Genomic DNA, 16,641 nt, shown 5'->3' with positions numbered 1-16,641 from the left:
ACGGACATGTCAGAGGCCCTACCATAGAAACTGTTCAACTAAAAAGAGCAGTGACAACATTGTGCTGGGGAAACGAAAGCGGCAGGACAAGCTACAGGTTAAAGACACATTTAGATGTTAGTGAAGCTCACAGTTATGTTAACGGAAGGACGAAAGCCTTCATTCTGTCACAGTAGAAAGTACTAACCGAACTAAGAGTATTACATTTAAAAAAAAAAAAAATCACATAACAGGAACAAAAACATTTAATGTTTAACTACCAACACTTTTAACAAGACTCAAGAGATTGAATAAAAGAGGGATGGAAACAAACAAGCCAAAAACATACTGAGAGTGAGAGGATCAACAGAAGCTGTACCTACGGTTTTAATAAAGCACTGCAGTGACTCGTGACCTAATGTTCATTTTGTTCAATGTGGAACTAATGTTTTTAAATGTCCAAAACACACTTATGGAAGCCTCTCTTAGTTAATGTATCGGGGCAATTAAAAAAATCTACCCGTATAAACCCAGATTATGAATTACTGAAGAAAGAACACACTTTAAAGAGCCGTTCACACCAAAGTCGAGAACTAAAGTTTTAACCATTTTTTATTAAATGGATTTCCCCCCGCTGCTAGATGATAAAACACTGGCAGCCAATCAGAATCAAGAGTCTGAGCATTTAAAGTAACAGAGGGCATAACTGCAGAAGCATATGCACTATAACAAACATGTTATCGTCCATTGGTGTGAATGCAAAAGTTGTCTTTATTGTTATCATTCTTAGTGCTGTGAACCGCCCTTTACTATGGATGATCTAATGTTTAAGAGGTCGAAATTAACTGATCACACTGAAATACTATCTGTTTACTAAATATATAAATGTAGTATACACTCCATATGGTTTCATTTTCTTAAAAGAATAGGCAGTATGCAATGTTTAAAAAAATAACCTTTTGACGAGCAGCATGCTACATTGTGGTCACATGACTTCACATTGCACGTGTTCTGATATCTGATATGCCTTTCTAAATTACATTTAAAAAAAAAATCCAGTTTCATTTAATTCTGGGATTCATAGGACTAGAAGGCAGTGCATTGTGGGATACATTATGCTCTGTAGTATACTGGCAGATTACTCTGACAAACGTAGCAGATAATTCAGGTACTCTCTGGATACAGAAAATCTACATGTTAAGCATACTCAGTGTAGTGAATATCTTCTGAGAATATCCTGTGCCAGTTTACACTGCTCACCCTTCCAGATAACGGAACTACAGGGGAAACTAATAATTAAGATACCTTGTCAAATAAGCCTTTAGCTAAGATGTAATGTCAAAATTGCTTCAAAATGTCCTATAAAAACATATGCAAACATTTCCACAAGAAAAGGTTTGATAAGAACAAACCTTTGCAGAATATTAAAACAATCATTAAAAAATTATTGCACAAATCAGCATTATTTCTGTACGGAGAATTTTTAAATATTTTTAAAAATAAAAATATTTTAATAGCTTAAAATGCAAGCATATGTGGGCAAGCTACTAACTTTTTTTTTGTTTTTTTTTAAATTATGACACTGCGAAATTACTGTTATATATTCACTTTCTATACATTTTGTTTTGTACAAAAAGAGTGAAATGCTGTTGAAGATAATTAGTAATGTGTTAAGGTAAACCTTTTGTTGATCCACCAAGCATTTTGACAAGTAAAAAAAAAACGTACACAATTTAAACAGAGTAAAACACTAATATCAAGCATATTTAAGGTGCCCATAGAGTCAGTATAGAAAACAACTGACTTCGACAATGTTATACCAAACAGTAGTTTGATAACCATTTCATGCCTGAAAGATAGTTATGCATCACTAGCATGACAAATAAAGGATAAATAAAGCTCGGTTTAAAAGTGCACTCAGTTTGTTTCACTGGCTCTTCTTCATCTAGCATCTTTAAAGAGACAATACAAAAAATGTCATCATTTACTAAGCATGTGGCTCCAAACCTGTATGACTTTCTTCTGTGGAACATACAATAATATATTAAAAACTAAAATATGAATTGCTTTCTTCAGCGAAAAATTAAATATTTTAAGAAATGTCAGTTTTTCTTTCCATACAATGGATGTCATCATTCTTCACAATTTTTATGATTTGCAAAAGTCACTCATAGTTTGGTTGGACTATCCCTTTACGACTATCAGCGTGGATTAATACAATTTTACGATAGTGGGAATAGCTATATTTCAAGTCTTCTGTAGTCATATGATAACTTTGCATGGTTCTTCTATGGTGACTTTAATGGGGCGGAGATAAATAATTATGATCCACTAAAGACACTTCACAAAAAATAAACCAACGTACAAACATACAGAATGAGATCCACAAAAAAGGAGAATACAATTCACAAATACGATAAAATGAGATTTGCAAATATTTTTTAATTTGTGAATTTAATCAATTTTTCCATCTTTATTAATTTTTTCAGCTAAATGGAAAAGAGCTTTAAAAACACATGTTGGAAACATGCTTGTTATTATTGCTATTTTTGTTATTATTACTAGTAACTTGGTTGGGTTGCAACACAGCTGGCCATGTGTTTTCAAAACAATAACTTGTCATATGATTGGAGTCCTCCTCCAAAAGTGCTATTCAAATCTTTGTTTCTTAAGATTATATATTTATAAATCAGGGAAAGCATTACTGAGTGCACTCTTAATATTCCTTCAACCATTTTATATCTATGGATTAACACTTTTCAGAGTTGAACAGCCAAAGAAAACTGTTAACGTGCCCTTCAGTATAACTGACAGGCAGGTAAGATAGATCAGATAAATAGAGGTATTTTAAGCTATATGAAGTTCAGTTTATAAGGGTATTTACCTTCACAAGTGCATCACAGCAAAAAAACAAACAAAACAAACCAAAAAAAAGGCCCTAAGCTAACAGCAGTACCACACAAACACGTTATTGCTCAAAGGGTCTGTGCAGAACACAAGAACTGTCACTGGGTTTCCTGGCACTGAAGAAAATGAGTGCCATACTTAAAAAAGGAAAATAAGTTCCATTGACACGTGAAGTCCCAATCTACGACCACCAGGGAGAGTGTGTGTGAGTGCATGAGAGTGTTTGGACATGGTACTGATGATCAAGTCAGAAGAAAGAGGACTTCTCTGCTGAAAAAGTGCTGGAAAAGAGGGGTGGTCGAAAAGGGGAGAAGAGAGGTGTTGGGTTATTAAAAAAAAAGATCAGGGGCTTTTTTCTTCTACCTTGTACCCAGGGACAGATTTGTGTTGGATGCTGCGAGGAGTGGCGTCTTTGCCCTGGGTGCCGGGTCGGTCCTTGCTCTTGACTTTGGATTGAATCCCGCTGTCTTGGCTGTCTCCATCTGAAGTGTTTCCTGATGAACTGTCCTGCAAGTCAACAGGAAATAAATTGACCCACTTTATTTAACACACTTCCTGTCATCCACGATTCATTGCAAATGCAAATGCAAAAAAAGGGCCTTTTTTGATGTCTCTTCTTATATAGAGAGCACTTTTCTCAATCTAATGTATTATTTAGTTAACAATAACAACATTGATCCCAGATTTTGGTGAGATTTTTTTACCACTTCAATCAGAAATACACTATATTGGCAAAAGCATTGGGATAACCCTCCAAATCATTGAATTCAGGTGTTCCAATCACTTCCATTGCCACAGATGTATAAAATCAAGCACCCAGGCATGCCGACTGCTTATTCAAACATTTTTGAAAGAATGGGTCGCTCTTATGAGTTCAGTGAATTCAGTCATGGTACAATGATAGGTTGGAATCTGTGCAATAAGTCCATTCGTGAAATTTCCTCACTACTAAATATTCCATGGTTAACTGTTAGTGGTATTATAACAAAGTGGAAGCAATTGAGAACAAAAGCAACTGAGCCATAAAGTGGTAGGCCACTTAAAATCACAGAGCGGGATCAGCGCATGCTGAGGCGCAGTGCGCAGAAGTCGCCAACTTTCAATAGCTACAGACCTCCAAACTTCATGTGGCCTTCAGATTGTGGCCGAGCAGCTGCATCCAAGCCTTACATCACCAAGTGCAATGCAAAGAGTCGGATGCAGTGGTGTAAAGCTCGCCGCTGTGTAAAGCAGTGGAGACGTGTTCTCTGGAGTGACCAATCACACTTCTCTGTCTGGCAATCCGACTGGACGAGTCTGGGTTTGGCGGTTGCCAGGAGAACGGTACTTGTCTGACTGCATTGTGTCAAGTGTAAAGTTTTGTGGAGGGGGGATTATGGTGTGGGGTTGTTTTTCAGGGGTTGGGCCCTTAGTTCCAGTGAAAGGAACTCTTAAAGCTTCAGCATACCAAGACATTTTGGACAATTACATACGCCCAACTTTGTGGGAACAGTTTGGGGATGGCCCCTTCCTGCTCCAACATGACTGCGCACCAGTGAACAAAGCAGGTCCATAAAGACATGGATGAATGAGTTTGGTGTGGAGAAACTTGACTGGCCTGCACAAAGTCTTGACCTCAACCCGATAGAACAGTTTTGGGATGAATTAGAGCAGAGACTGTGAGCCAGGCCTTCTCGTCCAACATCAGTGCTTGACCTCACAAATGCTCGTCTAGAAGAATGGTCAAAACTTTCCATAAACACTTCTCTAAACCTTAAGGAAAGCCTTTCCAGAAGAGTTGTAGCTGTTATTGCTGCAAAGGGTGGGCCAACTCCATATTAAACCCTACGGATCAGGAATGGGATGTCATTAAAGTTCATGTGCAGGTAAAGGCAGAAGTCCCAAAACTTTTGGCAATATGGTGTATGTTGGATTGCGAAAGTAGAATGTGTTGTGAACATGGTTTCGGGTTGACTTTTTTTTCTTAATACACTTTTCCTGGTCATCTGTGCATGTTATTCCATAGAATTTAATTAAAAAAAAATCTTTCAACTTCACATTTGTCAACCCTTCGAACCACGTGGCTCCATTCTGATATAAAGTGGGTTTCACTTGGACACATGTCAGATTGCAGAAGTAAAATAAATAAATAAATAAATAAATGTCAATTTAACACATAAAATTGGTGCAATTATGGAAAAAATAATGTGTTAAAATTAACGCTTTTATGTAGACCCGTTGCAATAATTACTTTATCGACTTATCATACAATATAAGGACATGAGCCTAATAAGTTTGTGATGCAATATTTATTCAAAAAAATAAAAATTATTCACAAACATTTAGCCTTTCGTGCTGCATCTAGCTAGCTCACACACAAAGCTAGCTAGCTCACACACAGTTATGACAAGTCATATATATTTAAAAAAAAAATATCAGTTTGCCATCAGTTGTCAGAAGATAAAAGCGATATCTTTGTCATAGTATGCTTTAAACATTAAAATGGCTTTTCTATGTTTGGTGTCAGCACTATTCAATGCATTGCCATCAATGCCATTGATCTCTATGAAGTGAAACATCGGCTTTAGCATTACCCCAAGTGATATGTTTATTATCGATAGAGCCTTGTAAAGTGGCACTCAAAGTTCAATTAATTTCAACACCTTGATTCGTTAAAAAAAAAAGAAAAAGGAAAAAGAGAAGAACGTTTTTAAGCGCATTATGAATGGTTTAATGACTCACTCATAGACAGTCACTTGTTGCCACCTACTGGCATAACAATGTAACCGGACTAACTGACCGCTGGCGCACGCAGAGATGTGCCAGTGCCATACTTCTAAAATATCAGCACTTTTGGAAAGCCTTGTCCAAGATTTGAGAATCAAAACTAACTGTTATAAATATAATAACCCAACAAGCTAATTTATATAGCAAAAAAAAATATTAATAATAATAATAATAAGGAAATAATGTCGCAATATTATGCCACTCAAAAAAAAAACGCAAGGGAAATTCCTTTAGCACAACAGCCCTATTTTAATGCACCCTGCCCCGGTCCAGATCTGTACGTTATCACACAAGTTACAACCGTTATGCAGGGCAATGACTGTGTGCGTGATAAAGCCTATTACTATACACTTAAAATGCCAACAAAAAAGAGATATGGGGCAAAAAATATTCCCCTGTATGGGTCTCTTTTCTAAACTATATCATATGATATAAATATATCACACACAAGAAAAGAGCTATTATTCACAAATATTTGCACAATTTCAAATGTGTTATTGATTTTATTCAACAGTTTAATAAACAAGAAGTTAATAACGGTTTACATTTTAGACAATTTGTCAATATTGTCTAATTTTACTCAATTTCACCAATGAACATAGTTCTAAACAAAGCCACAGCAGAACTGCTGTGCGTCTCTGAGCAACACACAGCTGTGTTTCATTACTGAATGAATCTGTGTTTTTTTACTGAATGAATCTGTGTTTTTTTAAGTAAACAAGTGAGCCACTGATTTACTGACTCATTCATAAAGACGATCACTTGCTTCGTTCCTGAATAAATGAGCTGTTTGAATGAATGACTGAATGACCCATTAAGACAGTGACTTGCCATCAACCATGCACCTTTGAATCACTACATTACGCTAGATATCTTAAAATCAAACACCTGGCTTTATAGTTGTCTAAATATAAGAGAATGAACATCTAATTGCCTTAACCCTCTGGGGTCTGAAGCGGTGTTTGGGCCCTGGAGATGTTTTGACACTTATAACATTGTAATGGCGAAAGTCTGCTTACTGTACTCGGCACAAACTCTGCTACAGTAATGTGTGAGCAGCATGCATGTAAAAGTTTCTCTTATTTAGCGAATTATGTGTATGTGTTGTTAGTGAAAAAACAAACAAATTTTAAGTCACTTAAATAAAGCCATAAAACAAATACGGTGTTCACAATACTTTTGAGTACTAGCTCTTGTAGCATAGATTTTTTTTTTTTACAACAAAATGTGAAAATCATCCTGACCACTTATTTACAAACAACAATAGATTGATTTAAAATTTGTAAGACTATTTGTGTTAGAAAGGCTGTATGCAAGAGTCAATGGCCATGCATATTGATGCGATTCACACCTGGGGACACAAAGATACTCCCCTGTAATGGGCCTATCAGGGTGAATGGGACTGAGGGAAACAACATAATGTGTTTTTTTCATTGTTTATTTTCAACATAGTGCACAACATAATCAAAATTCACATAATGAAGGTCAAAGACAAAATATGGAGCACATTAACCTAAATAGACAATTGAACAGTTATGCACCTTTGCCGTTTCAGAAAACCGTTCCTGTTCAACTGCAGAAACAAGTGAACCATACCTGGCATTTCCAATGTGTCTGCTGCTTCTTTTGCCATGCACTGAAGAAAAAACACTGCCCCAACATTAGTAGTCAGTGATGGAGCTTATTTTACCATGATCATATCAGTCCAATGTAGTTGAACAGCTTGCTGACGGTACAGCACTCTGAGAGACAAACAGTTTCGTGAAAGTTTGAGTCAGAAGGACTCAGTGGTGCAGGTATCTGATCACTGTTTAAAAAAAAGAGGGAAAAAAGCCAACAACTGTAAGCATGATGTCAGGAGCAACGATATTATTACACATATGCTGTTTGCATTATCATACAGTACAAAAACTAATTATTATTGTTTAGCAACAGAAACATTGTTTATATGTTTGAGCAGATATTCCTGAACAGTATTTCACAATAAACACTCTTCTAAATATTCCTAGACTGTAACATTCATCATTTAACAGTATAGACACTATTACTTTTATATTGTATTATGCTTTTATATTATAGAGCATAAAAAAAACGAAATAATTAATATTTCAACATGTCTCACTCGATTTCACACATTTTAGTCTGGTAATATAGTTTGAAAAAAGCTGACTAGTAAAATGCGTAAACATTTATGTAAAAACACGTTAACTAATGCAAAAGAATGAATGACTTACTCAACTGTTAATGATATCCTCCGCTGGATCAAGCCGCGCGTCACATTGCGTTCTTCTTCTGAGGTAAATTCAAGGCTTATTCCACATATCATGTCTTCTTCCAAAAATGATGAAACGTAGAGTAACCTGACGCAGCTTGATGTTTGTTTAACCTGGTGATATGGGCGTTTACAGGTTCGTTTAACTCAGGTGGACGATTACCGTATGAATAGCCTGCAGCTGCGCATGGGTGTGACCACGTTACAAATAATGAGCTCAGACAGGAAAGATTGTACCTCTCAATGGTTTCATAAGGATTACATAATCAGCGAAGGCTTGATTTCAATTGGTTCATTTAAAAGTAGACATTTCAAGCTCTCTATACACATTTCTCATGTCTGTGTGGAAAGTATTCGCAGATTTTCGGTTCATTTTTGTGACGCGTTTCGGAAAGTTCATGGAGATTAAAACAGCAAAAAGCGCACTGTTTGTGGACTGTTATGGACTGTTTGCTTCCTTTATTTTACAAAAGTGTTTTATTATTATGTTTTATGCACTGAAATAAAAATATACCTTTAAGAATAGTTTCAAATGATGGCTTACTGTTATCTGTATGACCAAAAATGCAGCAACATGTTTTGGCACTTTCCTGGACCCCAGAGGGCCCCGTCACGGCCACAGACTGTTGGCTGAACGTCTGATGCATAAGGCACACAAAATTGGAAACACTTCAGGAGTTTAGAATTCGTCATCTGATTGGTTGAATTCTACAGGACTTCCGGGAGACGCGTGTGTGGCATTCATTAACGTTCCACCTGGAAACAAAGATGCCGTGGTGCCAAACCCCCTCATTGAAAAAGAAAGCTGTCGTGTTTACAACTGTGATAAGCGCTTATCAGGATCAACTAAACGTTGGATCTTCAAAAAAGTATGTAAAAAATTTGTGTTACAGACTCTCTCCAAGTCCAAGAGTTATTTTTTTACACTGTTATTGTAGGGACATCGTAGTTACATTTTCATGCCCCTAAACATGACGCGGAGCAAAACAAACTGTGATTGGCTGCTTTACATGTCAGTCAGACGGCCTCTTGGCGGTCCTTGGCCAATAAATGCTGCTATGGACTCCAGACCTTCTACCGTCAGTCTGAAGGTCTGGCTACGCGAGACTATAACTAAACCAACTGTGCATTTATAGTCACAGTCACATGAAAACAACTTACAGAGGATCCTTTATGTTTTTTTCCGTCTTCTTTTCCATCTTCACCATCATCAGAGTCGCCATCACTGTCGAGGGCAGGCAGCTCTGGGTCCAGCGGAGGCTCATACAGAGCTGTGTTCAAGGGCAAGTAGCGGAGCTCATTTGGAGAGTACCTGGACGAGGCAAGAAAAGCTCAGTCAGAAAGCTAAACAGTGGCTACATTTTAGGACAACATTCCAGAATTGTTCTCAAGTACAATGGAAACTACAGTAACTCATCAACAGGTAAATCAGAAACTCAGCAGGATTTGCAAAAAAGCAGCAACAATTTATTACACAAATCACCTTTTGTAGTACTCTTGGAACTGGCCAGGAATGAGTGCAACTGGGTATGGACCGGTCTTGGATCTTTCTGGAGGGAGGACTTTGTATTTTCCTTGAGGTACCTGAATAATCTACAGGTAAAAGAGAAAGCGAGAAACAAATAGGTGTTCAGAGCTATTGCTAGGGTGTTGCAAGACTATTTTTAGGCAGGTCCTAGGCTTTTCTACACATACTTTTCATACATTTTCTACACAGAATTTTGATAATATGCCTGTCTCGAACAAGTATCCTTACAAACACAGTCGGTTATGTCTTAAGTGAATGTAAACAGTTGAGAAAGAAAACGGATGCGTATCAGTACATTGCATCCATGCATTCGGTCTTAAAGTGACGGCAGCCTAATATTCATGTTGCTCTCTGTCATTTACGTTAATCAAACAAAAAAAGACAGAAAATCCCTGGTTAGACCTACCTGAAAAACTGTTTATTTTAAAAATCTGTTTATTTCATTTGTCTCTTTGTTCTATTGTATTTATTTATCTATGCTTGTAATTTGTTTATTTGTTCTTATTGCATTACTGACTGTTCAGTTGTCTTTAATAACATTTGTAAGTCATCTTTATTAGTTAGGGCAAGAAGCTTTTGCTGTGGTATCATTGTGGTCATTCGAAAAATGATCGGATCTGTGTCTCAAAAAGTGCAATATTATACAAACCGTAAGTTTTCTGGGTGGTTACTAGGATAATGTTATGTGGTTATCAGGGTATTCTGGCTGACTATAAGGGCTGCGTTTAAGTCAAATTTATTATGTCCTTCCCTCTATAACTTCCCTCCGTCTCATTCACTCATGATGTACGTCATTGCTATTAATTAAATGCACATCTAAAAGTGGGGTGCTAGATGCTTTCATTTGTGTATATAAATGAAGCTGTTTTATATGAATTTTACACACTATAACACACAATCAGATTACATGAGCACATCTTACATGTGTTTGAAGGTCAAAATAAGCCCTTCTCTCTTCCATCCGCTCTCGGTTGAAATTACTGTTGAATTCAGCAGCTTTTTTAGCTGCTTTCTTTATGTACTCCGGCACTTTACTGGCTTCAACTTTTTGAGGATTCTGTTGCTGCATTTGCTAAAAAGAAAAAGTCAGACCATTAGCACTCACAGACTTTATTATTACATGATTATTCCTGCAAACAAGCATTTAACAGTTTACATGTTTTTGAAAAAAGTCACTTATGCCCACCAAAGATGCATTCTCGCAAAATATTATTCAAATTTAAAATAATTTTCTATTGAATATATTTAATTTTCAATTTATTCCTGTGATAGTAAAGCTGTATTTTCAGCATCATTTGTCCAGTATTCAGCAAAAAAAAATTAACTACTTGCACAACTACTTATGCATTCTACTTATTACGGCTCAGGCATTTCTGGTAACAGTGTTCGGTGCACCTACATAGAGACAGATACTCATGAGAACACAGATTATCACTAGGTTTTAGGGCTGTCAGTTGATTAAAACAATGAATCATGTTCTCAGAAATAACATGAATTAAATTGAACCTGCAGAAATGTTCCTATAAATGTATTATCGTTTCCAAATGTTCAGTGTGTATAATAAATACATTTATTTCCCTACTAACTTGCAGCAGTGTAGTACTCATTTACAGTGTTTTGCACTTACTGATCATATTTCATACCTATTGAGTTTCCATTTATAAATGAATTTGACTAGTAAACAGGATTTGCTTGTGGTGTGCTTGTTGTGCTCTTATTCCAGTTATTTAAAATAGTTTGAACGAATGCGCTACTTACCTTAAGAAATGTAATGATGGTAAACAGATTTAATTGTCTTAAACCTAAACGCATTGACAGCATTTACTACTATGGATATTAAGAATTTTTGGCATAAACATGTAAATGACATACATTGAAAATACTGTCAATGAAAAAGATAACGGAGAAACTGAGTGCTTAGAACATTTAAAACAAATAATTAAAGGTTCATTCTGATATTATTCATCAGAATATCTCTTCTCCTGTCCCTGAAAATGTCCGGGTTTTTAAATATTCTTGCAGATTTCTGATTTTAAGTGGTGTTTAGTCAAGTAGGCGGCGACAGCACACTGAAAATATACATAAGCGGAAGCCAGCGAGCCATACTTTGAAAACTAAACTCAGTGCAAGTAGTTCATTGAAATAGATTTTTTGTTGCAACAACATTTAACTCTTCAAAGTTAATTGTGATCAATGTAATGCATCCTTGCTGAATACAATTATTAATTTATTGAAATAAATACAAGAGTAATATAATTTCTATAGAGTAATTTATATTACTCACTGCACTAAGAGTGCTCACAGAGTACTCCTTAGTTATCCTCTGCCGCTCTCGCTCCTGCAGTATGACGGAGTACTCGGCATGTTTGGCTGGGTACTCCTTAATCATCAAATCAATAACTTCATCACTGCGCAAAGCAGTGAGACCTAAGGGAAGAAGGGTGGAACGTCAATATAGGATTCTCACATTAATCCTTAGACTAGGCTGATACAGTGAATTTATTGCTTCTATTATTATTATTATTATTATTACTAGTACATCACATTTAGCTACACATCAAGGCTGAAAAGCCTAAATTATAGTGTTGGAAAAGTAAACCGTCTCAGTATGAGACAATCAATCAATTAATTTCAGGGTAAGATTAAAGTCACCTGTTGTCAATTTTACAACATAATTTTTTTTTCTGTTAAAGGGATAGTTCACCCAAAAATGAAAATTCTGTCAGTATTTACTCACCCTCATGTTGTTCCAACCCCGGAAGACCTTCCTTCATCTTCAGAACACGAATGAAGATATTTTTGATGAAATCTGAGAGCTGGATCACTCCTCCATAGGCTTCTTCAGGGATTGAAACTTGCCAGCCCCGAAAAGTTATTAAAGATATCGTTAAAATAGTCCAAGTGACTACATTGGCTCAATCTTAAGTTTATCAAGCGACGAGAATACTTTTTGTGCGCAAAAAAAACTAAAATACAACTTTATTTCAACTATTCATATCCTTCTCTGTGGGCCTCGAGTCAGTTCATTAGTGTAACAGCATAGTGTTTCTGTGTTGTACGTCACACGCATCACCCACATGACCAGCGTCGGCCAATAGTGAGCCTACGTGTGACGTAGCTCTACGCAATCATACTAAGTTAACTGACTAGAGGCCCACAGAGAAGGAAATGAGTAGTAGAAATAAAGTTGTTATTTTTGTTTGTTTTTGCGCACAAAAAGTATTCTCGTCGCTTGATAAACTTAAGATTGAGCCACTGTAGTCACTTGGACTATTTTAACGATGTCTTTAATAACTTTTCGGGGCTGGCAAGTTTCAATCCCTTAAGAAGCCAATGGACTAGTATAGAGGAGTGATCCAGCTCTCAGATTTCATCAAAAATATCTTAATTCATGTTCTGAAGATGAACGAAGGTCTTACGGGGTTAAACAAAATGAGAGTGAGTAAATACTGACAGAATTTTCATTTTTGGGTGAACTATCCCTTTAAGCAAATTCAAGATAATAAAAGAAATGGAAGCAAGAAAGACTGAAGTATTAACATCTTACCCAGTGTACACTGCGTTTCCGTAATGACATTTTGCTCTCTCAGATAAAGTTTTTCTTTGTGAGACAGGTCTCTTCTTTCCAAATCTGGTATGAAGTTAAAAATTAAAACACGTGTTGACAACAAAATACAAAACTTCATCTCTATCATCAGTAACTGAATCTGAAAATAAAACCACTACTTGACCGATAACATGAAAACCATTCAATTAAATTTTCCCTGCTGATAGTTAGAGACTTGTCGCTCATACCTGGATATTTCCGTTTGAATGACGTGACTCCCAAGTACTCGCTCACTTGTTCTTGCAACATATAATACTCCCCTGTGTCATCCGGAGGCCATTTGTATTCTGTCAGATTTTCAGCCGGGAAGTATGTTGGTCTGTAATAAAACGGCAAGGCTCAATACACAGTAAGTAACACTGGGCCAGAATGAGGAGTAAAAATTGGCCTTGGCCAGCCAATAACGCCACCAACAGGTGCAGTTTCATTGTAATTAATATAATATGATGGTGCAAAAAAAACTGCTAAATAGTTCCATTGTCATGGTGAAGGAATATATTTTAATAATAATAAAAAAACATTATGGCTCTTAAGAAATATTTCTAGATTAATTCTCTAAACCCTCACATTATGTTCTGGTCATTTTGACCCAAAAATATTTGATCGCAAATATGCTAGTTAATGTTATCGTATTGGACTTAAACTTCCTCACAAAGGGAATTACAACTTGAACTTCCCAAAAAAAAATGTATAACTTGTACTTTTTTGTGGACCGGCGTAAAAAAAATGTAGGTTACACTTTATTTTGATAGTCACTTTAAACATTGTACTAACTATAAGTAACTGTTCAACTACATGTCAACTAACTGTCATTAGAGTATTAGTAGGCTGTAGTAGACTGTCAGTCGACTGTTAGGTTAGGGTTAGGTGTTAGGGTTCGGGTTAGGAGAACAAGTTGTCTTGTAGTTGCTAAGTTACTTATAGTCAGTAGAATATCTGTTGGGGGACCAACAAAATAAAGAGTTAACAGATATTAAGCAGACAGTCTACTAATAATTTGTATACTTTTTTGTGGATTTTTCCCCCCTCAAAAATGACCGGCCTACAAAAAATGTATAATAAATCTCTCATTTTGCCAAATATTTGGTGCAAACTTTGTGTCAACTTGTTTTATTTTAGCATACGGTCACGTCAACCTAGCCGATACACCAACTATGACATAATGGATAAGTCAGTTTGACATTTTCTTATCAGACCAAAATGTAAGTTTGTAAGTGTAAGGATGTAAGTTTCCTGGATATATTTGTTGCTCTACTTTCATTCTGCAAATATCTTACTTCTTTTGGATCCTTCTTTTTCTATAGTCTGATCTTCACAATCTTCATCTATTAAATACAATACTTTGGAATTTATAATAAACTATAGAATAAGATAGATCTTATTTTTGTTTAAATTTATTTGCTATAAAAAATTTAATATTTACTCGATTCATTTGTTTTTCTATAATTTAAAAAAAAAATTGTAATTCCCTATTCAAATTTGACCTCTGAGATAATCACTGCTTGACTGCCTGGATATCATTGCATTACCGGCCAAAATAATAATAATTAAAAAATAATAATAATAATAATAATAATTCAGCCTACGCCAATGGCAAGGTTTAAAGGGTCATGAAACCATAATTTCTGTGTTTTTAATAGAGTTATGCGTGTTGAACATCATAGAAGTCAATTTTACCATCTGTTAGTTTTGATTGTAGTAGAAAAATGCTATTTTTTTATGCTATTTTCAACTTACGGGTTTAAATTCGTCTTTGTGTCAGCATCACAGGATGTTTCGTTTTCTTGTACTATAGTGGATTGAAGACTCAACGGTGTCTCATAATTATTCAGAAGACTGCATGTCCTTAACCTATGAAAAGATGCCTTAATTATTCATGACAGTCACAGCACTTGTTGATTTCCTATGACAGGCGCTTCAAACAGTGAGATGATCACATACAGTAAGTGAGATACACATTAATGGATCAAAAACTAGTTTCTGTGTCACATAAGTTATCTTCAATAGATCCTGAGTCTTTGACACAAATGCAATTCATCCACACTGTGAGTGTAACCGTTCTTTACAGCCCTTCAACCAGTCAAACCTTTAAAAAACACTGCAAAATAAGCCTCAAAAGTCATCAAAGATGCAACAGCATGTTCATATATATTTTCGATGCAGAGAAGAAATGCTGTGCAGTAAATTATAGCTGTCACAGGATATGTACTTGTGTAATTTACATTGAGCTTACAAAACCATGAGTATATTGTGTAGGAGTAATGGTACATTGCAATGTGCATCTGTGGGAAGCTTTGATGCTTTTAATGAGAGCAAAATAAAACTGTCTGAATCAGAAGCCGTAGATGTGTTGTGGGTCTCTCCGCTCATCATGCCCACTTTTGTAGCATTTTCAAAACTGTGGTGAGAACGGACTGCTGCTGAAACAGGGGGTTTCGTGACCCTGTAATAAAAACACCTGTGATTGTGTGTGTCAGATGTGCTGCTCACCCCAGCTCTTGGTTGGACGTGTCACAGCTGCGGGAACTGTCCCCTGAACCCATCCTGCGTCTCTTGAGGGCTTGACTACCATCACTGGAATTCTCCTCAATGTCATCCTGTTTCAAGAGACATAAATAAGATTCCTTCAAGGAAATTTCAACGTTCACCATTGGGAGGAATTGAGAGATAATGTTTAGCAGCGCTCCCTAGCTCTAAAACCATACCATATTAAAGTAAAAAACAATTAGTGTCCGTCCAAAACCATCGAAATAATACATGTGGGGTGCTTTCAGTCGTTTTAATTTATTTTAGACAAGAGGTTTTACCCTGATCGTCATCTATGTCTTTAGCTCTCTCTCTTTCTGCTAACAGGCTAATAATAAATAAACAAAGGCGACTTTGGCTCACATTCAAGTTTTTACCGACGCAGTAATATCATTTATGTGTGCCTTATATTCTACAATGTTATAACTGCAGTCTGGGCTACAAGATGTAGCTGTAAACACCCACAGACCTTCACGGACTGCGTCCCAGGAGTCGCGGGATTGCTGTCGCACGGTCTCGGCAACAGAACAGCCGCCATGTTGAGGTTCTGCTAATGAAAGAGTGTCGCATTCCGACTGGAAACTAGGAGCACGAGAAAGTGTTCCGACCTCAACACGCAAAAAGAGCCGTGTGATGTACTATTGTAAATATTTTATGTTAAAAACAAAATTTAATTTATTCTTATTTACATGTTATACACTTTTCATTTGAATAGTTAATACTTCATTTACAAGCAATATGTGTTATGTTTTTTATTATTAATTGAATGAACATAATTTGAAAACACAAAAGGCTAGATTACTTTGATTATCTCTCCACAACGTTTCAGCATTGGCTTGTAGCTTTATTTGATGTATTAATAATTTCAAGTGCTGTTCTTTTAATAAATACTGTTTTTCCATTTTCCTTATGACCTCTTGTCATTTGATTTGTGACAAAATGAGATAATAAATTATTAGTACTATTACTACTACTAATAATAATGTGTGTGTGTGTGTGTGTTTCTTTACTGTATCCATAGAGTATAAGTTATCAATTATTGTAACCTAATGGCAT

The 16,641-nt window shown here is 36.1% G+C and overlaps 1 protein-coding gene across 2 annotated transcripts in view; it reads right to left on the bottom strand.

Annotated features, from left to right (window-relative positions):
* The window catches only part of phf10 (PHD finger protein 10), a 19,977-nt gene extending 3,792 nt beyond the window's left edge, over positions 1-16,185 (bottom strand). Inside the window, exons 1-10 of one of the 2 annotated variants that reach the window (XM_077247013.1) lie at positions 16,055-16,185; positions 15,550-15,656; positions 14,797-14,910; positions 13,248-13,378; positions 13,000-13,083; positions 11,737-11,879; positions 10,375-10,524; positions 9,408-9,517; positions 9,086-9,236; positions 3,250-3,393 (exon numbers count right to left, since the gene is read on the bottom strand). In XM_077247013.1, coding sequence (XP_077103128.1) covers positions 3,250-3,393; positions 9,086-9,236; positions 9,408-9,517; positions 10,375-10,524; positions 11,737-11,879; positions 13,000-13,083; positions 13,248-13,378; positions 14,797-14,910; positions 15,550-15,656; positions 16,055-16,123 — 1,203 coding nt within the window. In that variant the 5' untranslated portion in view covers positions 16,124-16,185. The remainder of the gene's footprint in view (positions 1-3,249; positions 3,394-9,085; positions 9,237-9,407; positions 9,518-10,374; positions 10,525-11,736; positions 11,880-12,999; positions 13,084-13,247; positions 13,379-14,796; positions 14,911-15,549; positions 15,657-16,054) is intronic. The other variant, XM_077247014.1, reaches the window with a different exon arrangement.
* Positions 16,186-16,641: the final 456 nt, after the last annotated feature.

This window comes from Siphateles boraxobius, unplaced genomic scaffold (genome assembly GCF_051911475.1).
Source record: "Siphateles boraxobius isolate OS27281-9 unplaced genomic scaffold, OSU_SipBor_1 104, whole genome shotgun sequence".
In the NCBI taxonomy this organism is placed as follows: Eukaryota; Metazoa; Chordata; class Actinopteri; order Cypriniformes; family Leuciscidae; genus Siphateles; species Siphateles boraxobius.
This window is presented reverse-complemented; position numbering and strand designations above follow the sequence as displayed.